Source organism: Mytilus galloprovincialis, chromosome 4 (genome assembly GCF_965363235.1).
Source record: "Mytilus galloprovincialis chromosome 4, xbMytGall1.hap1.1, whole genome shotgun sequence".
In the NCBI taxonomy this organism is placed as follows: domain Eukaryota; kingdom Metazoa; phylum Mollusca; class Bivalvia; order Mytilida; family Mytilidae; genus Mytilus; species Mytilus galloprovincialis.
The window spans coordinates 79,037,660-79,061,043 of record NC_134841.1 but is presented as its reverse complement, the minus strand read 5'-3'; the positions used below and the strand labels follow the sequence as shown (position 1 = coordinate 79,061,043).

At 32.2% G+C, this 23,384-nt stretch overlaps 1 protein-coding gene and 1 long non-coding RNA gene across 2 annotated transcripts in view; one reads left to right on the top strand and one right to left on the bottom strand.

Annotated features, from left to right (window-relative positions):
• Positions 1–9,756, top strand: part of LOC143073055 (uncharacterized) — a 48,679-nt gene extending 38,923 nt beyond the window's left edge. Inside the window, exons 6-10 of the mRNA XM_076248295.1 lie at positions 4,199–4,297; positions 4,952–5,079; positions 6,017–6,153; positions 6,804–7,099; positions 7,733–9,756. Coding sequence (XP_076104410.1) covers positions 4,199–4,297; positions 4,952–5,079; positions 6,017–6,153; positions 6,804–7,099; positions 7,733–9,105 — 2,033 coding nt within the window. The 3' untranslated portion in view covers positions 9,106–9,756. The remainder of the gene's footprint in view (positions 1–4,198; positions 4,298–4,951; positions 5,080–6,016; positions 6,154–6,803; positions 7,100–7,732) is intronic.
• A 1,560-nt stretch (positions 9,757–11,316) lies between these two features.
• LOC143073056 (uncharacterized) lies at positions 11,317–12,762 on the bottom strand. The gene is made up of 2 exons (XR_012977382.1): positions 12,023–12,762; positions 11,317–11,430 (listed from the first exon to the last, which is right to left on the bottom strand). It is a non-coding gene; the product is annotated as an uncharacterized LOC143073056 (long non-coding RNA).
• Positions 12,763–23,384: the final 10,622 nt, after the last annotated feature.

The window sequence follows — 23,384 nt, the reverse complement described above, 5'->3', positions numbered from 1 at the left end:
TGAAATTTTAACACAAGGTTTATGACCACAAAAGGAAGGTTGGGATTGATTTTGGGAGTTTTGGTCCCAACATTTTAGGAATTAGGGGCCAAAAAGGGCCCAAATATGCATTTTCTTGGTTTTCGCACTATAACTTTGATATAAGTAAATAGAAATCAATGAAATTTTAACACAAGGTTTATGACCACAAAAGGAAGGTTGGGATTGATTTTTGGAGTTGAGGTAACAACAGTTTATGAATTAGGGGCCAAAAAGGGGCCCAAATAAGCATTATTTTTGGTTTTTGCACCATAACTTTAGTATAAGTAAATAGAAATCTATGAAATTTAAATACAAGGTTTATGACCATAAAAGGAAGGTTGGGTTTGATTTTGGGAGTTTTGGTCGTAACAGTTTAGGAATAAGGGGCCCAAAGGGTCCAAAATTGAACTTTGTGTGATTTCATCAAAAATTGAATAATTGGGGTTCTTTGATATGCCGAATCTAACTATGTATTTAGATTCTTAATTTTTGGTCCCGTTTTCAAATTGGTCTACATTAAGGTCCAAAGGGTCCAAAATTAAACTTAGTTTGATTTTAACAAAAATTGAATCCTTGGGGTTCTTTGATATGCTGAATTTAAAAATGTACTTAGATTTTTAATTATTGGCCTAGTTTTCAAGTTGGTCCAAATGGGGGTCCAAAATTAAACTTTGTTTGATTTCATCAAAAATTAAATAAATGGGTTCTTTGATATGCCAAATCTAACTGTGTATGTAGATTCTTAATTTTTGGTCCATTTTTCAAATTGGTCTACATTAAGGTCCAAAGGGTCCAAAATTAAACTAAGTTTGATTTTAACAAAAATTAAATTCTTGGGCTTATTTGATATGCTTTATCTAAATATGTACTTTGATTTTTGATTATGGGCCCAGTTTTCAAGTTGGTCCAAATCAGGATTCCATATCAAGTATTGTGCAATAGCAAGAAATTTTCAATTGCACAGTATTGCACAATAGCAAGAAATATCTAATTGCACAATATTGTGCAATAGCAATTAATTTTCAATTGGAGTTATCTTTCTTTGTATAGAATAGTAGTTGATAATATATGTTGGAAATTTGCCAGACATGACTATGATGTCATTTTCTATTTTTATTTGCCAATAACTTTATGTAAATAACTTCATTGGAAATTTGCCAATATAAAATGTTGCTGATGAAGCTTTTTTTCCTTATCTTATCTAAAATGTTTTTAGATAATGTATGTTGGACATTTGCCAGACATGACTATGATGTCATTTTCTATTTTTATTTGCCAATAACTTTATGTAAATAACTTCATTGGAAATTTGCCAATATAAAATGTTGCTGATGAAGTTTTTTTTATTGTTTTATACAATAAACAATGTATATTCACTTTTCCTACCAACCAATCTTTACCATTCAGTGATAACAAGCACTTTATTTTACATTTTAATATTTTATGATGTATTTAAAAGAGTAGTTATTGTTGCAAACTCCATTAGAAATTTGAATTGATATCAGTTTTGGAGAAAGGGAAACGGGGATGTGAAAAAAAGGGGGGGGGGTTTAAATTTTTCTCATTTCAGATTTCATAAATAAAAAGAAAATTTCTTCAAACATTTTTTTGAGAGGATTAATATTCAACAGCATAGTGAATTGCTCAAAGGCAAAAAAAAACTTTTAAGTTCATTATACCACATTCATTCTGTGTCAGAAACCTATGCTGTGTCAACTATTTAATTTTAGATTTAAAAAGTTTGAAGAAGAAATCTTTAATTGATTTGTAAAATCTTGACATTTGTTTTGTGTAAAAAAAAACCATGTAATGTCAAAAATTTGATCACAATCCAAATTCAGAGCTGTATCACGCTTGAATGTTTTGTCCATACTTGCCCCAACTGTTCAGGGTTCGACCTCTGCGGTCGTATAAAGCTGCGCCCTGCGGAGCACCTGGTTATGGTTTAAAATGGAATTTACAATTAAATTATAAGAAATGACTGTAATATTTTTTCTGTCTATTCGAAATAACATAAAAAATGTGGTGCACACTGTTAAATAACCCGCTACGCACATTATTCAGTGTGCACCAAATTTTTTATGTTATTTCTTCATAGACAGAAAAAATATTACAGTCATTCCTTAAATGAATCCACAGTATTTTTTATAAGAAAAATAGCTATTTGTAACTAAAGAAAGAAAATGTTGTCGTGATATTTTTCACTAAAAGTAAAATTTGACATATTTTATTACTATTCATGAAACATTACATTTTGGAATAATCAGCTGGTATTTGTGTTCGTGTTTGGTTCATTGACATTAATGAATGCTTTCTCCAATTATATATTTCTGAATACCACCACTTAGATCAAGTATACATTAACTGATTTAATACTATTGATCTAGCAACTAATACCTTGTATAATCAGGAACTATACAATTCTAATATTTCTGAGTCACTAACATTCAAAGAAGGCATTACTTTTATGTTTCTTTAGTAAGCTGTGCTGTGTTCAAATTACTTTTGTCATTAATCTGTTTCTGATGCTAATTTAAAAGATGTCAAATATGTCTTACTGTTTTCATAGAAGATTTACTTTTTATAGATTTAAAAAAAAATGTTTTAGTTAGTTAGTTGATAATGATTTAAGATTTTTTTTATTAAATGCAAAAACTGAGACATTGTCCTGAAGGACGAGGGATGCAGTATAATCACAACATGCATAGTTTAGAGAAACACTTTATTCAATATCTTTAAAAACAAAACATAAGCATTTCTAAACAGTAAACTTCTCACCATTTGTCATTTGTTTTTCTTGAAGTGTAAAAGTAATACAATATAAATTTCTTTAATTCTGACCCAATTTATCCTTTTCCTTACCTGTTGGTTATTTTTATTTAATCACTGTGTGGTTCATTTGATCTCAGTTCTACATTGGTCAAAATTATATTATGAGGTCAGATTTTCTTGCAGATGAATGTTATGAATCATATCTGAAAATTTTGAGTAAAATCAAGGAACATGAATTTGACAGCAATCTGCTCCGTTAAGATTTTCTTCCTTTCCTTTACCTATGTCAATTTTCATGTCTCAGCTTTGAGAATTAAGCAGAACTTATAAGCTATGTTTCAATGTCTGAGGAGAAGTTATCAGCAACATCTTTAATATTTGGAGAAGAAATCAAGCTAACGTTTGTCAAGTATAGAACTGTTTAAGGGTGAAGGAAAAGATGAGAAATAGCATGATGAATTGATTATCTGTGATATCGTGATATATCAGCAGCTCATCAATATGTGAATCTTTCTTGTTCGTTGGCTGTATTCACTCAACAAAAAGTGTCACATTGTGGTTCAAAGCTTATATTTTACAGTATTAAACAAGCAGTTTTTAAATTTGCAACATAGGAGCTTTAGCATTAAAGTTTATATATTATAAGTTGAGAAATATCATAAATCAGAAGCTAATAAAATGAGAATTTGTTTCCCCCAAACGTTTTCATTCCTTCAAATGCAAAAAAAATGTCACTGAATAGGGCAACAATGACTTTGTTTCCATCAAAGCTAAATATATGGGTCAACATTTATAATTAATTCTCCATAGGCGGTAATGGTAACATTTTCCTCCGTTGCTCAGTCCATATCGTTTACTTGAACATGTATGATGGCTCATATCGAAGCTGATACATTTATATATGTGTGGTTAAATTTTCGGGGTGGCAAGTGAGATTACTTTTTTCGCAAATTGCTGGACCCCGGAAGATAGTGAAAAATGTCACTCTCCTCATGAAATAATCCCAAAATTCTGATCATAAAATTCAATAAAAAAATAGTCCTTTCTAATAATTTATTTCAGGTCAAATCTATATATTTCTTTTCTCATCACATGTCCATTTTTAAAATCACACCATCCACAATTGTATGACGGACTAATATTGTTTTTTAATTACGTCATCTGAGTTCCTCATATCAAGGTCCATTAGGGATCCTGACCTATATATGACATCATAAGGAATCAGCTAATCACAGCAGCTGAAATAATGTTTTATTGTGTTAGACAGTTTAAGTTGCATATGATTTAAATTATTGTTTACTGAGTAGTTTATAAAGAGCTAATGAATGGCAGAAATATGGGAGGTTGTTATCTTTCTATATTCAGAAGATCAGTCTGTATGCTAAAATATTGATTCTAATTACAGGGAGATTAAATTGGTGGGCAGACATGGGAATTTGTCAAAGGTTGATACCCATGGCCACCTCTGGGGATGGAAACTGTCTACTACATGCAGCTTCACTTGGTAATTATAAGAGCTATTTAAAACCAACACTTTATGTTCATGTTATTTTGTGTCCCAAAATGGAAGGGTTCTTTTGATTAGATATTTAGAAACACCATTTAACAATTCAAGCTTTCAATAATGTTTTTGAATCCTTTCAAACAACTTCCAGCTTGAAGAAAAACAGCTCATGTTGACGATTATTTAAGATTATAGTTTCATAAATGGCCTGATGAATGAATTAGATAAAGTGGAAATAAAAAGTCCTTGTCTAGTCTTAGTTAGAAAGATAAAAAAATCTAGCTATAGCTATAGGCATTATAACTTTGGTAGCAATGAAATAAACTCATCATAGATACCAGGATTCAAATTTTGTATTTACGCCAGACACATGTTTCGTCTTTAAAAGACTCGTCAGTGAAGCTTGAATCAAAAATGTTTTAATAGGCCAAATTAAGTACGAAGTTGAAGAGCATTGAGGACCATGGTCGTTGACTTTGGAATTCAATACTATCTAATAAAGTTTTTTGTGGAAGAAGTATTTAGATAGATCACAGATGTAAATGCATTAAGCATCTATGCATTTCAATTCAATTCCCTCTTCCCATCAGCTATGTTTCAGTGATATTGGATTTAAAGATGTCTTAGATATTTTCTTAATTCATAAATTTACAGCAATGTTGGGTATCCATGACAGGCAGTTAATGTTGAGGAAAGCTTTGTATGACTCCCTTACATGTAAACCATATTGTACAGCACTTAAAAGAAGATGGAGATGGCACCAGACTCAACTAAATTTACAGGTATGTAATGGATTGGGCTCTAATTTTTATGACTGTGAAATTAGGTGGAATTTGTGTAAGATGTATACTATATTGGGAGTGTGTCATAATTAAAAAAGCATTTTACTTGGATTATTTGGTCAAGATCATTGAGATCCTTGAGATCACCCCCAAATTTTGCTTAGGTTTGTCTTGCTTAGTCTGTTGATCTATAATATAGTGTTTTATATACCTGTTGTTTGTCCAATATACATTTATTTATGTAAATATAATATTGTTGGATATACATGCTGTTATTAACAAGCATATACAAATCATTCAACAAATATCACTGGAATATATACAACTGTAGATGCATTATACCTAACATGTATTGTAACATCAGTAGAATTGTGAAACTTAAAACAACACCAGTGATCCATACAAAACAACACCAGTGATCCATACAAAACAACACCAGTGATCCATACAAAACAACACCAGTGATCCATACAAAAAAACACCAGTAATCCATACAAAAAAACAATAAAGGATAAGAAGACAAAAACTAGAAAATAATGACAAAAAGCTGAATATGACAGCTTATTGTTGGTTAACCTCTATGGAACAGATGTTTGTTTTGATTTTTGAACAATCTTTGTTTATTCTGTTTCATATTTTTAAACAAATAAAAATATGAATAATGAAGATTTAAATATTTTATAAGTCTGTTAATTGTGTTTTGATATTTTAAAAAAACGCAAAATTAAATACATGTACATGCAAATTCTTAGGCAATACCAAATTCGTGAAAATAATTACAAGCAAAAAAAGTATATATACACTAATTCCTTTGTAATCACTACAAAACAGGTATAACTCTTATACAAATCAATTTACATATTTTCCTACAATGTGATTATATTGTATGTTTTTAAAGTTTATATAATAAGTCTTTTCAACATTTTCTATCTTACAGTATGGTTTAGTATTTACTGAAGAAGAATGGCAAAAAGAATGGAATAGTGTGTTGAAGTTAGCATCATCAACCCCAAGATCATTTCCGTGGAACAATCGTAGAAACAGCAGCTGTTGTGACAGCCCTGTAACAAATAGGTATAACATGAACAGAATAAAGATACCAATACAGATAAAAAAACATTCAATATAATCAATTGTATACACAAAAGAAAAACGACATTAAGTCAAACAACAGTCTAAAAACAAATTGTTTAATTGGCCAGTCCAGTTAGAATTACTGGGAAAACTTGGGTTTTACCAGGTAATATGTGACGATATAAAATACTGGCCTGAATATTCAAGAAGATTCAGTTATATATAACACAGCCATTACTCAAAAGGATAGATATGAAGGCTCAATTTAAAAGTTCACTTGTTTGCAATTCCTATTGAATTGTACTAATTTGAGAAAGTATTTGTCCAGTATCTCATAAGACATACATCAACATACATGGACTTATATGAAGTTTCTGGACAAGATGTTAAGATAGTCCTCCAAAAATTTTATTCAATTCACCTTTTCAGAAATTTGTGGGTAAGCTCATTGTTTGTATATCAAAATGTAAAAAATTATGTTACGTCTTTCTGGTTTGGTTGAATTTCTATTGTTAATCACGTTTTAAACCAATCACAATGTTTTGGTATACGCTTTTGAAAATATTACCCACAATGCATTGGATTCTGAAACAGAGAATTAACATTTTGTCTGAATTACATGGAGTCAACTTTTTTTGTTTTGTTTTCAGCAATTCCAGTGATGATGTAGACCCAGTTGTTTATGAAAGTTTAGAGGAATTCCATGTCTTTGTCCTAGCTCATGTTTTACAGCGTGCCATAATCATTGTAGCAGATACCATGTTAAAGGATACTCATGGTGATGCTCTAGCACCAATACCCTTTGGAGGGATTTATCTCCCCTTAGAATGTAATCCAGCTACGTGTTATAGGTCACCATTATTGTTGACGTATGATGCTGCACATTTTTCTGCTCTTGTTCCAATGGAAAAAGAGAAATCTCAGAAAGATAAACCTAGTCTTCCATGTATGTATAGAATACTTTCAATATAACTATAAAAAGAAAGGTTGAAATGGATTTGTTTACTCACTTTAACTTGGAAACAACCATCATATTTTTTAAACAAACTCCTTTGTAAAAAGAACTTAAATAATTCATTGATATATTGCTATTATATGTTTGCGATATATTCATCTGAATGATAAATCTGACTACAAACAAACGAAATAAAAAAGGTATTACATGTACATGTACATCAAATTGACATGGGAGACAGGAGAACATGAATAAAATCCTTCACAATTTCAATGATAAACAGTTTTTAATTTTCAGAAATTGAAATGATACAGATTAATTATCGAATGACCCAGACATATTTCAACTAAAACATTGGATGGTTATAGAGTCAATGGCTTTTATTTGAACATGAACTATCTGAAAGAACAGTGTGATGGGTTATTTAATTTTTTGTTACCAGAAATATACAGCATACACTAGCAACCTATTTGTTAGTCTGTTTTTATAAGAAGATAAAAAAAGAGAATTTTGACCTTTTATTTTTTACTGAATTTTTGTTTAAAGTATTCGTTGGTGTAATTACATATATCATGATTATATTATAAATAAAGTGTACAAAAATTTGTTTGATTTATTTTTCAGTATCTATTCCGTTAGTTGGACCAGATCTTAACCTATTACAGTTACATTTCAACGTAGATCCAGGAGCAAACTTTAACTTTTCTTCTGGTACGGGTAACACTCTTGCCAAAGTAAAAACAACTCTATCTCGTGAAGACCATATGAATTTGTTACAAAAATATATGGATTTGGAACGTATTCCTTATGTGGAATCTGATGTGGATAGTGACACTGATCGTAAATCTAGTGGATCATATGATTCTGACGATAATATAGCCTGCTTAGGAAAAGAGAAAAAGAAGGATGGAAAAGGATCTAAACAAAGTGTGTCAAAACAGTTTGGAAGTTTAGGTAAGACTGTTGGTAAAAAGTTAAAGAAAAATTTTGGAAACGTTGGAAAGTCTCTCAAAGCAATGGGTCCAGATAATGATAAAAGTCGTAAAGCCTCAATTGGAAGTGGACTTACACAGAGTACAAAGGTTCCCATGACAATATCAGCCATGATTGATCAGGAACATAAGTTTGTATGGACAGCTAAGCTTAATGTAAAAATAATAGATGAGCAAACTACAATGATTGGGAATTATCTTAAAAGTGCAGAAGGCCGTTTTCGAGAAGAACGTTCATTGTTGAAAGCTGCTGGCGATGAAATACGAAGACGTTCAATAGGAGCTTCTTTACAGGATTTGCATATATCTGGAACACCAGTCAGATGTGTCAATTCTGAATGTAAGTTTATTGGAAATGTAGATACACATTATCTTTGTTCAAAATGTTTTGAAGAGCAAAAAAATGCAACTCTTGACCGTAATAAGCCTTCGAAAGAAAATTATGCCACGTATCCTGGACGTGGTCCTAAACAAAATTCTGAGGTAGAAACCTATGGGAAGTCAAAGTTTTATACTCATGTAGATGAGGACGAAGCATCAGAATTAGCCAAGGTGAATCTTCGTAATAAACCAAATCCAACCCCTAACACTAATTCTGGTGATAATAGGAGTCGGTCTACAGGTAATGTTCCATTGAACAAATATTCAAGGTTAAGGACACCATCACCAGATTATGATAATGTGGAATACAAAGTTAATTTGAAAACACAACCTTCTCCTAAACTTCTGCCAAAAATTCAAAATATGACTGCTAACAAACAGACAGCAAGACCTGCATCTATGTCTGGGAATAATGGGAAACCAGAACCAGTACCTGTTCCAAGTAAACCACTTTCATCTACCACAAGTGTTCAGTCCACAAACCGTCCGGTTGGTCCTGCAGGAACAAGACACTGTCAAACGCAAGGATGTGAATTTTATGGCAGTGAAAAAACTGATTATTTGTGTTCAGCTTGTTTCAAAGCCAGACAAAAATCCAATGAAACAATGAAAACTAGGTTGTAGGACTATATATATCAATTAGCTTTATCAAATCAATAATTTAGAAAGATGAAAGTAATAGCTCTGTTGTTTATTTAGCATTTATTTCCCACTTGAGCAGTGAAAATACTGATAGAAAATCTGTTGTACACTGTAGCATTTAACTTCTCATGTATATGTTAGGGGACTTTAAATTTTTGTAATTTTACTATTAAGAATAGGTGTATCATTAGCAGTGCCACTGTGTACTAGAAAATGTCTATTTTGGCATGATTGTAATTCTGTTTGGGTGTTTGCACTTTACACAATTATTCACAGTTTTGCTTATACCTCCATTTTGCTTTCAGTTGTACTGTATTTTTATGGTGTTACAAATCTGTCAAAAACAATGTGGTCTGATAATAATGACAGATGAGAGTTTCAGACTGGAATTCTTCTGGTAGAGCTAAGTTCAAAATTTTTTTCTTTCTTTAAAATTGATAGCTTTAAAAGTAAAGGATCTTGAGATACTGCATTTATATTCCCTGTTTATCAGTAGAAATACATGTACTATACATAAAAGAATAAAGAATTAGTTTCTTATTAAAAATGTTTAGTTTTTGAAATAATTCTTAAATAATTAGATATAATACCTGCTCAACACTCAACAAGAGCTTCTTTATTTGAAATATTTCACTCTGCTTCGAACTTATCATGCCAAATAAAAAGCCAAACTGTCACATGATATTGTTAAATATTGAATAATTTTTTACTGTATTCTTTTCGTGACAGAAAAACATAAAAAACTGACTCGTGATTCATTTATTTGTTTTCTTTTAAGTGTGATAGAAAATTAATATGCAGTTAGAAAATAACTGAGGGAAAATAAGATGATAAGTAGCTTTAGGAATAAGTAATTTCAAAATATAATCTGTTTTCTTACGAAATAAAAACTACTGGTATCAATTTGGTATCTATGTAAAAGAAGTTTCATACTTTATAAGGTTGTCTGTTTGTTAAAATTTTAACAAACCAGAGGAATTTTGACAACCCATCACATAAATATGACTATTATTTAATTTATTTATATCAGATCATCTAGTGATATCCTTTTTAGAAATTTTTTTTTTGCTTTAAAATGTTAGTGAATAATTTTGTGATATGTTCTTATAAGAACAAACATATACCTGTATCAGGCCTTCTTTTATATATTGGTTGGTACTACTATCATCGAGCTTGTTGTTATGTAATATTTACTTTAGTTTAAATTATATTTTCTTTTCTTTTTAAATGATGTATAGTGCTTGTTATATGCATAGCTGTTTTGATATATTTATATATTTACTATGTTCTTTTTTTTTCAATTTCTTTTTTTTGTGTCTGTATTTAAAATTAACAGAAATATCAGAAAATAACATAAAATGTGAAAGTTGTTATAACAGCAACACTTTAAATTTGAAAATACATGTATCATCAAAAACTGCAAATAAAATAGATATCTGAAATATGAAAATAACTTAAGAAATCCGAAAACAGAAAAAAAACTCATAAATATCAGAAAAACAGTATAAAACATAGTTATCAGGAAACTGCTTATTACAGAAATGTCTGAAAACTGAAAATGATATAGCAGTCCATTTCTCCTTTACCTTGTTTAGATTTTTCCAATATTGTTTGTGGAAAAAGAACTGTATTTCACAACTTGCCTAGTTGTAGCAGTTCAATGATGATTCATATAACTTTCCATCTACCAAGGGTGTATAAGAGTGAAACCAATCATTACTTCTTGATGGGGCTCCAGTAGGATACCCCCTTAAGGTCATAAGGTCTTGATTAGAAATTGAAAAAATAATAAAACATTTGAAAAAAAGTTTTGAACAATTTTAAGGTTTCAGATCCTTTTAAATTAGATAACAGGTCGCAAGGTCATCATCCAAACCTCTCTTGGTTGCAATGTTGGATTTGACAGACTAAGTTGTTTCATTGTTTTCCTCCCATTTCATAAAGCTTATAGGCCTTTAATTGTTGACGCATAATCTACTTTGTATTTGCTTTATATTTTTTTATTATTTTATAGCTTATTATTTATTACAAATAAAATACTTTATTTCCAGATTTCATATATTTATGAAATAATTTCTGTCCTTTAGCAAATGTTTAGTAACCTAATCAATTTTTAAAAACCTGATAAAAAAGTGAGAAAAAAAATTAAACAAATTGCAGAAGAGCCAATGGTTGCCACTTAATTCACTTCCATAGAATGACCTCTTACAAAATCCTAACTAAGATTGATTATTTGCTGTTTATTTAAATAAACTAACAACATTTTATGTTTTAAATTCATCAATATTGAACTTTATCATATCAAAACTTAAGGTTCCAGTAAAGTCAAAATATAGGACACTTTATAAACATCCAAACTTTGCCTGTATTTTTCAACCTATAATGAATAAAGTCATAAACTATGAGAACATATGTTCATTTAAACATACTTTACATATACACACTGTGTAAATTGTAAATAAACTTGAAATTGTTATGTTGTGGCCAAACCGGTTCTTGGGGTGAACACTAAATTTTCAAAAAAATCTGCAGGCCTGCAAGACGACTTAATTTGCTTAAAATTGGTATGGACAAATACTGTTACATGTAATGCAGGGCAAGCGCATGTTGATTTTTTATAAAATGTATTGATTTTCGAGTTTCAGTTAATTTCATGTATCTAAGTGAACGAATATCGAAGGTACAATACAGAAATTGGACAAATATGCCATTAAAACATATGTATGTGACAAATTAGCATGAGCTTGCCCTGCATTATATGTAACAGTATTCGTCCATACCAATTTTAAGCAAATTAAGTCGTCTTGCAGGCCTGCAGATTTTTTTGAAAATTTAGTGTTCAACCCAAGAACCGGTTTGGATGTTAATGAAGTGTCCTATATTTTGACTTTAGTGGAACCTTAACAAAAATTGCTGTTCTCCAAAAGTCTTGAAAATGTGACTTTTTTGGGTGTATTTTTTTTTTGCCAATTGTTAAGTTTATAACTCTTATTTAGTGATGACATTTTTTGTACTATGGAATGTTTCACAAGAAGACTGTATGGATTAGTTGTAAGCAATCATTTTGTTAGTTGTAAACTTAAAAAAACTTGTAAAACTGTTAAATTTAAACATACATGGTACTCAAGGGAGGTCCTATTCAAAATTAAGTTACCACCTATTAAGGCAATTTCACCTACATTTTCATTGTATTTGACACCAAATCACAGTTTGAGAAGTGCCTTCCATGGATTACATGTATGTTTTTAAAAAACAGCCCAAACATTCTTAAATGAAATTGTATCTTGATGTTTCTGTAGAGTAAAAATGTTATAATATTTGTTTGCATTTAAGTTGTAAGAGATCTACATGTTGCTAGAGTGTTTTGCACAACAATGTTTTATCCTGCATTTTACTACACAAATGATGGTGTGCAAATGAACTTGCAATATTTGTTAAGTATATTGTTGAATTTGAACCCTGGCATCCTGGCCTGGGTTTCACAAAAAAATCTTACAACTAAAATTGATGACTTTTGAGTAAATTTGGTGGTAATAATTCAGTTGTAATTGTTTGGTGAAATGCCTCGTTCTCTTTTATAAGTCATATGGTTTTAGACGGTTATTGTTTGCATACAAGCAATTTTACTTCTTTTGAAAACATAGACAAGTCTTGTATTGTTAAAATCTTAAGCAGACAAGTCTTGTATTGTTAAAATCTTAAGCATCGTTTTTTTCTGAAAGAACTCTTCAACAGGTTTGTAATAAAATTCACCACTTATATTAAATACTAGTAAGTAGACGTGATAGAATGCAACCAATTTGTTTTTTAGATATGCAAATTTATACATGATATTGTGGAATATTTGTGTACATACATGATTATTTATTATTGTTTATTTAAAGGTTGAATGAAATAAATTTGTTAATGGCTTTTCTTCCATTGTCTCCTTCATCAGCACAGAGTTAATATTTGAAACAGTGATTCTTCAAATAATTGTCAGCTTTGGGTATGATATGGAGAAATTGCCTTTGTTGGTCATTTCTTTATATATCCCCACCAAATAATATACAAATGTAGATATATTAAAAGACCCTTGAGATATTCCTGATTATACTTTTATCAGATATTATATTGATTGAATGATTGATTGGTGTTTAACACCACTTTCAGCACTATTGCCTATATTATAGCTATCTGTTGAGGGGTTTTTTTTTTGGTGGAGAAAGATGGAGTGCCAGGAGAGAACCACAACCTTTAAAATATTATATAAATGAAATTTTACAATTCTGATATGAAAGATTCAAAGGTTATATTGCTGTCTGGAGTCTCTGGTCCAAACTTTTGAGATCTCAACCCTATCTCAATCAATAGAGGAGATGAACACAAGGTACTCATAGGACATGCAATAATTAAGCTCAGGAAAAACACTTACTTGAATAATAGTTTAAAAAAAACTCAAAACTATCACAGCTATAATAAACAAGAGTGCACATGCTGAAATGTCTGGACTTCTTTACTAATCATTGATATTAAGTTAATAGTCCTAATATTAAATTTTACTACAACTATCACATCAACTAAACATGATCCAAGAAAATGAGGTCAGGGTCATATAAACTAAAGGAGAAATACATGTACACCTTACAATCATTTAAAACACAGATAAAGTTGACCTATTGCTTACAGTTTCTAAGAAACAGATTTAAGCAAGAAAACTAATCATAGTAGAATGAACCATGAAAATGAGGTCAAGGTCAGATGAACCATGCCAGGCAGACATGTACAGCTTACAATCCTTCAACACACCAAATATAGTTTACCTTACCTATTGCATAAAGTATTAGAAAGAATGACCAAAACTCATCAACTTAGCTTGACCACTGAGCCATAAAAATGAGTTAAAGGTCAAATGACACCTCCCAGTTGAATATGTACACCTTATATAATTACAATCCTTCCATACACCAAATATAGTGGACCTATTTCATACAGTAGAAGAAAAACAGACCAAAACACTAAAACTTAACTAAAACCACTGAACCATGAAAATGAGGTCAAGGTCAGATGACCCCTGCCAGTTGGACATGTACACCTTAATACAATCCTTCTATTCACCAAATATACTAGACCTATTGCTTATAGTATCTGATTTATGGACTTGAGCAAATACAAAATATAGTTACCCTTTTACTCATAAAAAGAGAAATTAACATTACAAAAAATCTAATTTTTGTTTCAATTAGTCACTGAACCATGAAGATGAGGTCAATTTCAATGGGTATGTGACAGACGAAAACTTCGTTACATAAGGCATCTATACACAAAGTATGAAGCATCCAGGTCTTCCACCTTCAAAAATATAAAGCTTTTAAGATGTTAGAAGACACCACCAGATCACTTTCCCTATGTCAAGCTTTCTTTGACTAAAGTTGCAGGCTCTACAAAGACGATATCAAAGAATGCCTAGTCTGTAATTTATGATAGTGCTGATATTAACTATTCAACATATTTGACATCACAAAGCTGTGATATGTTATTGCAGTAAGAGCTGAGAAGAGTCATATAGACAGTGGGACAATCGATAACAAATCATTGGTTGGTTAAGATATAGAACTAAGGCCATCACTTGGTCTTCTTCCTACCTGCAGAAGTAGGACATTAGGTTGACCCTGAAATGATGGTTGGTTGGTACAGTAAAGAAACAAGACTTTTGTGTGCAACTTTTAATGTTTGAATCTGTATTTACATTGCACATATTGAAAATATATTATTGATAATGGATAAATATAGTCAAATGCAGCTTGCCAATTAATATATGTATTTTCATCAACTTAGAAGATCATTTTTTACTCAGGGAGATTAATTAATGAGTGATCAATTTCTTTGAAAAGAATTCAAAGATCCCAGTGTATAAACTACACAGGGAATAATAGCTGTTGTAATTATTCAATGGGAAAATAGGATAGACAAAACTTTATATGCCTTGACCAAGAGGAGATGACTTTTATTTGGTTCAAAATAATACTGATGCAATATATGTTTTCTTATTGGTATTTTCTTATGAAAGCACAAACTAGAGGCTCTAAAGAGCCTGTGTCGCTCACCTTGGTCTATGTGAATATCAAACAATAGACACAGATGGATTCATGACAATATTGTGTTTTGGTGATGGTGATGTGTTTGTAGATCTTCCTTTACTAAACATTCTTGCTGCTTACAATTATCTCTATCTATAACAGTACTTTCTGTGGAAAATGTTATTGAAAATCTTCAAATTTTAAGAAAATTGTTAAAAATTGACTATGAAGGGCAATAACTCCTTAGGGGGTCAATTGACTATTTTGGTCATACTGACTTATTTTTAGCTCACCTGGCCCGAAGGGCCAAGTGAGCTTTTCCCATCACTTTGCGTCCGGCGTCCGGCGTCCGGCGTCGTCGTCCGGCGTCTGTCGTCCGTCGTCGTTAACTTTTACAAAAATCTTCTCCTCTGAAACTACTGTGCCAACTTGAACCAAACTTGGCCACAATCATCATTGGGGTATCTAGTTTAAAAAATGTGTGGCGTGACCCGGTCAACCAACCAAGATGGCCGCCACGGCTAAAAATAGAACATAGGGGTAAAATGCAGTTTTTGGCTTATAACTCAAAAACCAAAGCATTTAGAGGAAATCTGACATGGGGTAAATATGTTTATCAGGTCAAGATCTATCTGCCCTGAAATTTTCAGATGAATTGGTCAACCCGTTGTTGGGTTGCTGCCCCTGAATTGGTCATTTTGAGGAAATTTTGCTGTTTTTGGTTATTATATTGAATATTATTATAGATAGAGATAAACTGTAAACAGCAATAATGTTCGGCAAAGTTAGATTTACAAATAATTCAACATGACCGAAATGGTCAGTTGACCCCTTTAGGAGTTATTGCCCTTTATAGTCAATTTTTAACCATTTTCACAAATCTAAGTAATCTTTTACAAAAATCTTCTCCTCTGAAACTACTGGGCCAAATTAATCCAAACTTGGCCACAATAATCTTTGGGGTATCTTGTTTAAAAAATGTGTGGCGTGACCCGGTCAACCAACCAAGATGGCCGCCACGGCTAAAAATAGAACACAGGGGTAAAATGCAGTTTTTGGCTTATAACTCAAAAACATAAGCATTTAGAGGAAATCTGATGTTGGGTAAAAATGTTTATCAGGTCAAGATCTATCTGCCCTGAAATTTTCAGATGAATCGGTCAACCTGTTGTTGGGTTGCTGACCCTGAATTGGTAATTTTGAGGAAATTTTGCCGTTTTTGGTTATTATCTTGAATATTATTATAGATAGAGATAAACCGTAAACAGCAATAATGTTCAGCAAAGTTAGATTTACAAATAAGTCAACATGACCGAAATGGTCAGTTGACCCCTTAAGGAGTTATTGCCCTTTATAGTCAATTTTTAACCATTTTTCATAAATCTAAGTAATCTTTTACAAAAATCTTCTCCACTGAAACTACTGGGCCAAATTAATCCAAAGTTGGCCACAATCATCTTTGGGGTATCTAGTTTAAAAAATGTGTGGCGTGACCCGGTCAACCAACCAAGATGGCCGCCACGGCTAAAAATAGAACATAGGGGTAAAATGCAGTTTTTGGCTTATAACTCAAAAACCAAAGCATTTAGAGGAAATCTGATATGTGGTAAATATGTTTATCAGGTCAAGATCTATCTGCCCTGAAATTTTCAGATGAATCGGTCAACCCGTTGTTGGGTTGCTGCCCCTGAATTGGTCATTTTGAGGAAATTTTGCTGTTTTTGGTTATTATCTTGAATATTATTATAGATAGAGATAAACTGTTCACAGCAATAATGTTCATCAAAGTAAGATTTACAAATAAGTCAACATGACCGAAATGGTCAGTTGACCCCTTTAGGAGTTATTGCCCTTTATCTTCAATTTTTAACCATTTTTTGTAAATCTTAGTTATCTTTTACAAAAATCTTCTCCTCTGAAACTACTGGGCCAAATTAATTCAAACTTAACCACAATTATCTTTGAGGTACCTTGTTTGAAAAATGTGTCCGATGACCTGGCCATCCAACCAAGATGGCCACCACGGCTAAAAATAGAACAATGGTAAAATGTAGTTTTTTGCTTATAACTCTGAAACCAAATCATTTAGAGGAAATCTGACAAGGAGTTAAATTGTTAATCAAGTCAATATATATCTGCCCTGAAATATTCAAATGAATTGGACAACCGGTTGTTGGGTTGCTGCCCTCAAATTGGTAATTTTTAAAGAAATTTTTGCTGTTTTTGGTTATTATCTTGAATACTATTATAGATAGCGATAAACTGTAAACAGCGATAATGTTCATCAAAGTAAGATCTGCAAATAAGTCCACATGACCTAAATTGTCAATTGACCCCTTAAGGAGTTATTGCCCTTTATAGTCAATTTTTAACAATTTTCATTAATTTGGTAAATTTATGTAAATTTTTACCAAATATTTTTCTCTGTTACTAATGGGCAAAGTTCATTATAGATATAATTGTAAGAAGCAAGAATGTTCAGTAAAGTAAGAACTTCAAACACATCACCATCACCAAAATACAATTTTGTCATGAATCCATTTGTGTCCTTTGTTTAATATGCACATAGACCAAGGTGAGCGACACAGGCTCTTTAGAGCCTCTAGTTAGTTCTTACTTTGCTGTACATTATTGCTGTTTACAGTTTATCTCTATCTATAATAATATTCAAGATAACAACCAACTAGAGGCTCTCAAGAGCCTGTGTCGCTCACCTTGGTCTATGTGCATATTAAACAATGGACACAGATAAATTCATGACATAATTGTGCTTTGGTGATGGTGATGTGTTTGTAGATCTTACTTTACTGAACATTCTTGTTGCTACAATTATCTTTATCTATAATGAACTTGGCCCAGTAATTACAGTGGAAAATATTTTCTAAAAATTTACAAAAATTTATGAAAAATGCTAAAAATTAACTATAAAGGGCAATAACTCCTTAAGGGGTCAATTGACTATTTTGGTCATGTTGACTTATTTGTAAATCTAACTTTGCTGAACATTTTTGCAGTTTACAGTTTATCTCTATCTATAATAATATTCAAGATAATAACCAAAAACAGCAAAAATTCCCTAAAATTACCAATTCAGGGGCAGCAACCAAACAACAGGTTGTCGGATTCATCTAAAAATTTGAGGGCAGAAAGATCTTGACCTGATTAACAATTTTTTAATGTCAGATTTGCTCTAAGTGCTTTGGTTTTTGAGTTATAAGCCAAAAACTGCATTTTACCCCTATGTTCTATTTTTAGCCATGGCGGCCATCTTGGTTGGTTGGCCGGGTCACGCCACACATTTCTTAAACTAGATACCCCAATGATGATTGTGGCCAAGTTTGGTTTAATTTGCCCCAGTAGTTTCAGAGGAGAAGATTTTTGTAAAAGATTACTAAGATTTACGAAAAAATGGTTAAAATTTGACTATAAAGGGCAATAACTCCTAAAGGGGTCAGCTGACTATTTCCTTTGCATTGACGTATTTGTAAATCTTACTTTGCTGAACATTATTGCTGTTTACAGTTTATCTCTATCTATAATAATATTCAAGATAATAACCAAAAACAGCAAAATTTCCTTAAAAATACCAATTCAGGGGCAGCAACCCAACAACAGGTTCTCCGATTCATATGAAAATTTCAGGACAGATAGATCTTGACCTGATAAACACTTTTAACCCTGTCAGATTGGCTCTAAATGCTTTGGTTTTTGAGTTATAAGCCAAAAACTGCATTTTACCCCTATGTTCTATTTTTAGCCATGGCGGCCATCTTGGTTGGTTGGCCGGGTCACGCCACACATTTTTTAAACTAGATACCCCAAAGATGACTGTGGCCAAGTTTGGATTAATTTGGCACAGTAGTTTCAGAGGAGAAGATTTTTGTAAAAGATTTCTAAGATTTACGAAAAATGGTTAAAAATTGACTATAAAGGTCAATAACTCCTAAAGGGGTCAACTGACCATTTTGGTCCTGTTGACTTATTTGTAAAGCTAACTTTGCTGAACATTATTGCTGTTTGCAGTTTATCTCTATCTATAATAATATTCAAGATAATAACCAAAAACAGCAAAAATTCCCTAAAATTACCAATTCAGGGGCAGCAACCCAACAACGGGTTGTCGGATTCATCTGAAAATTTGAGGGCAGAAAGATCTTGACCTGATAAACAATTTTACCCCATGTCAGATTTGCTCTAAATGCTTTGGTTTTTGAGTTATAAGCTAAAAACTGCATTTTACCCCTATGTTCTATTTTTAGCCATGGCGGCCATATTGGTTGGTTGGCCGGGTCACGCCACACATTTTTTAAACTACATACCCCAATGATGATTGTGGCCAAGTTTGGATTAATTTGGCCCAGTAGTTTCAGAGGAGAAGATTTTTGTAAAAGTTAACGACGACGGACGACGACGACGACGACGGACGACGGACGACGGACGACGGACGACGGACGCCAAGTGATGGGAAAAGCTCACTTGGCCCTTCGGGCCAGGTGAGCTAAAAACTGCAAAATTTCCTTAAAATTACCAATTCAGGGGCAGCAACCCCATAACGGGTGGTCCGATTCATCTGAAAATTTCAGGGCAGATAGATCTTGACCTAATAAACAATTTTACCACATGGCAGATTGCTCTAAATTCTTTGGTTTTTGAGTTATAAGCCAAAAACTGCATTTTACCCCTATGTTCTATTTTTAGCCATGGCGGCCATCTTGGTTCGTTGGCCGAGTCACCGGACACATTTTTTAAACTATATACCCCAATGATGATTATGGCCAAGTTTGGTTAAATTTGGCCCAGTAGTTTCAGAGGAGAAGATTTTTCTAAAAGATTAATAAGATTTACGAAAAATGGTTAAAAATTGACTATAAAGGGCAATAACTCCTAAAGTGGTCATCTGACCATTTTGGTAATGTTGACTTATTTGTAGATCTTACTTTGCTGAACATTATTGCTGTTTACAGTTTATCTCTATCTATAATAATATTCAAGATAATAACCAAAAACAGCAAAATTTCCTTAAAATTACCATTTCAGGGGCAGCAACCCAACAACGGAATGTCTGATTCATCTGAAAATTTCAGGGCAGATAGATCTTGACCTAATGAACAATTTTAACCCCCATGTCAGATTTGCTCTAAATGCTTTGGTTTTTGAGTTGTAAGCCAAAAACTGCATTTTACCCCTATGTTCTATTTTTAGCCATGGCGGCCATCTTGGTTCGTTTGCCGGGTCACCGGACACATTTTTTAAACTAGATACCCCAATGATGATTATGGCCAAGTTTGGTTAAATTTGGCCCAGTAGTTTCAGAGAAGAAGATTTTTCTAAAAGATTAATAAGATTTACGAAAAATGGTTAAAAATTGACTATAAAGGGCAATAACTCCTAAAGTGGTCATCTGACCATTTTGATCATGTTGACTTATTTGTAGATCTTACTTTGCTGAACATTATTGCTGTTTACAGTTTATCTCTATCTATAATAATATTCAAGATAATAACCAAAAACAGCAAAATTTCCTTAAAATTACCATTTCAGGGGCAGCAACCCAACAACGGAATGAGTGATTCATCTGAAAATTTCAGGGCAGATAGATCTTGACCTGATGAACAATTTTACTGTGTGTCAGATTTGCTCTAAATGCTTTGGTTTTTGAGTTATAAGCCAAAAACTGCATTTTACCCCTATGTTCTATTTTTAGCCATGGCGGCCATCTTGGTTGGTTGGGCGGGGCACCGGACACATTTTTTAAACTAGATACCCCAATGATGATTATGGCCAAGTTTGGTTAAATTTGACCCAGTAGTTTCAGAGGAGAAGATTTTTCTAAAAGATTACTAAGATTTACGAAAAATGGTTAAAAATTGACTATAAAGGGCAATAACTCCTAAAGTGGTCAACTGACCATTTTGATCATGTTGACTTATTTGTAGATCTTACTTTGCTGAACAATATTGCTGTTTACAGTTTATCTCTATCTATAATAATATTCAAGATAATAACCAAAAACAGCAAAATTTCCTTAAAATTACCATTTCAGGGGCAGCAACCCAACAACGAAATGTCCGATTCAACTGAAAATTTCAGGGCAGATAGATCTTGACCTGTTGAACAATATTACCCCATGTCAGATTTGCTCTAAATGCTTTGGTTTTTGAGTTATAAGCCAAAAACTGCATTTTACCCCTATGTTCTATTTTTAGCCATGGCGGCCATCTTGGTTGGTTGGCCTGGTCACCGGACACATTTTTTAAACTAGATACCCCAATGATGATTGTGGCCAAGTTTGGTTAAATTTGGCCCAGTAGTTTCAGAGGAGAAGATTTTTGTAAAAGTTAACGCAGGACGACGACGACGGACGACGACGAAGACGGACGACGACGGACGCCGGACGCCAAGTGATGAGAAAAGCTCACTTGGCCCTTTGGGCCAGGTGAGCTAAAAAACTCTAATTAAGTGTCATCTGACGATTTAGGCCATGTTGACTTTAATATTTGTAGATTTTGGCTTGCTGATCATTTTTGCTAAATATTTTTTTTTAAGTTTTTCAAGATAATAGGCAAAAATGAAAAGAAATGGAAAATTTCGTCATTTAAGGGCAATAATTACAATAAGAAGTTGTCAGACAGCTTTGAAGTAAATAAACAGTAGGTAGATCTCAACATTTAAACATATCTGCCAGGGATTGAAATTAAGACTTCTGCAATTGTAGCTTAAATCTTGTAGCCAACATAAATAGTCTTATACAATAAAGGCAAAAATTTAGCCCACACCAAATTTTAGGGGCCATTGGCGAGTGGGCCCCTGCTAATTTCAAACCCTGTCTGCCCTGTCAAGATTCAAGATAATAGACAAAACTTGCACTTGACCCCTATGTGCAAGTTTTAGCTATCTATATATGTCTGCCATGTTGGATAGCAGGTGAGGTCATTAGATACATTTCTTTAAACCAGATACCCCAATGATGATTGTAGCCAAGTTTGGTTACATTTGGCCTAAACAGAGAATTATTTAGATTAAAGAGTTTATTAAGAATTCTAGAAAATGGATAGGCTAGTAGTTTCAACGGAGAAGACTTTTGTAAAAGTTAACAGACAAATTTTTACATAAATAAGGCCGTTAGTTTTCTCGTTTGAATTGTTTTACATTGTCTTATCAGGGCCTTTTATAGCTGACTATGCGGTATGGGCTTTTCTCATTGTTGAAGGCCGTACGGTGACCTATAGTTGTTAATGTCTGTGTCATTTTGGTCTTTTGTGGATAGTTGTCTCATTGGCAATCATTCCACATTTCGTTTTTATAAAGATGACAAAGAACAATATGATGGACGCCAAATGATGAGAAAATATTTGGCCAAGGACAGAATTGAAAATACCAGAGTTTAATTATTTTATTCACAGTGACACTTTAAATAACAAATCATAAGTTGATAAAAAAATCTAATAGTTTTAAAGGTGAAACTTGTATCCAATCATTTGAAGTTCTTTTTTGTAGGGAAAAATCAAAATAGTGACAGCCAGGATCTCTCTCAAATGATTGGCTGATAAAACATTTGCATAAAAGGTCATAAATATATGACTCCTCCTATCTTGAATGAGAAACAAACAAATCAATAATTCTTGTAAATATCAAAGGGTTTGTTCAGTGCTTATTTGACTGTTTTAATTCTAATATAATAACAATGCCATAATGAAAACTTTAAACATTTATATAATCAGTGTATATTATATGTAGCATCATGTTCAAACACATAATTATACAACTAGTCAAATAAAACAAAAGAAAAGAAAAAACGTATAACAATTATTGCATCATAAATGCTGTACTGATAAACAATTTTTAAGCCATTTTAAAAAAAAAACAAATACAATTAGGTCATTTGGAATCAACATTAAAAAAGAATTACTTCGATTTATCTAATTTCATATATTTGTCTTTCATTCATAAAAAGATATAAGGTAAAGTTATGGTGATGGCTAATGTTTATGACATCATAACATTACCACAGAACTTAATCTATAACATCTAAATGATTTTGAAAGTAAAATGTCTTTAATGTAGTTAAGAAGGAATATAAGGAACCTAAAACCAGATGCTCCGCAGGGCGCAGCTTTATACGAACGCAGAGGTTGAACCCTGAACGATTGGGGCAAGTATGGACACAACATTCAAGCTGGATTCAGCTCTAAATTTGGATTG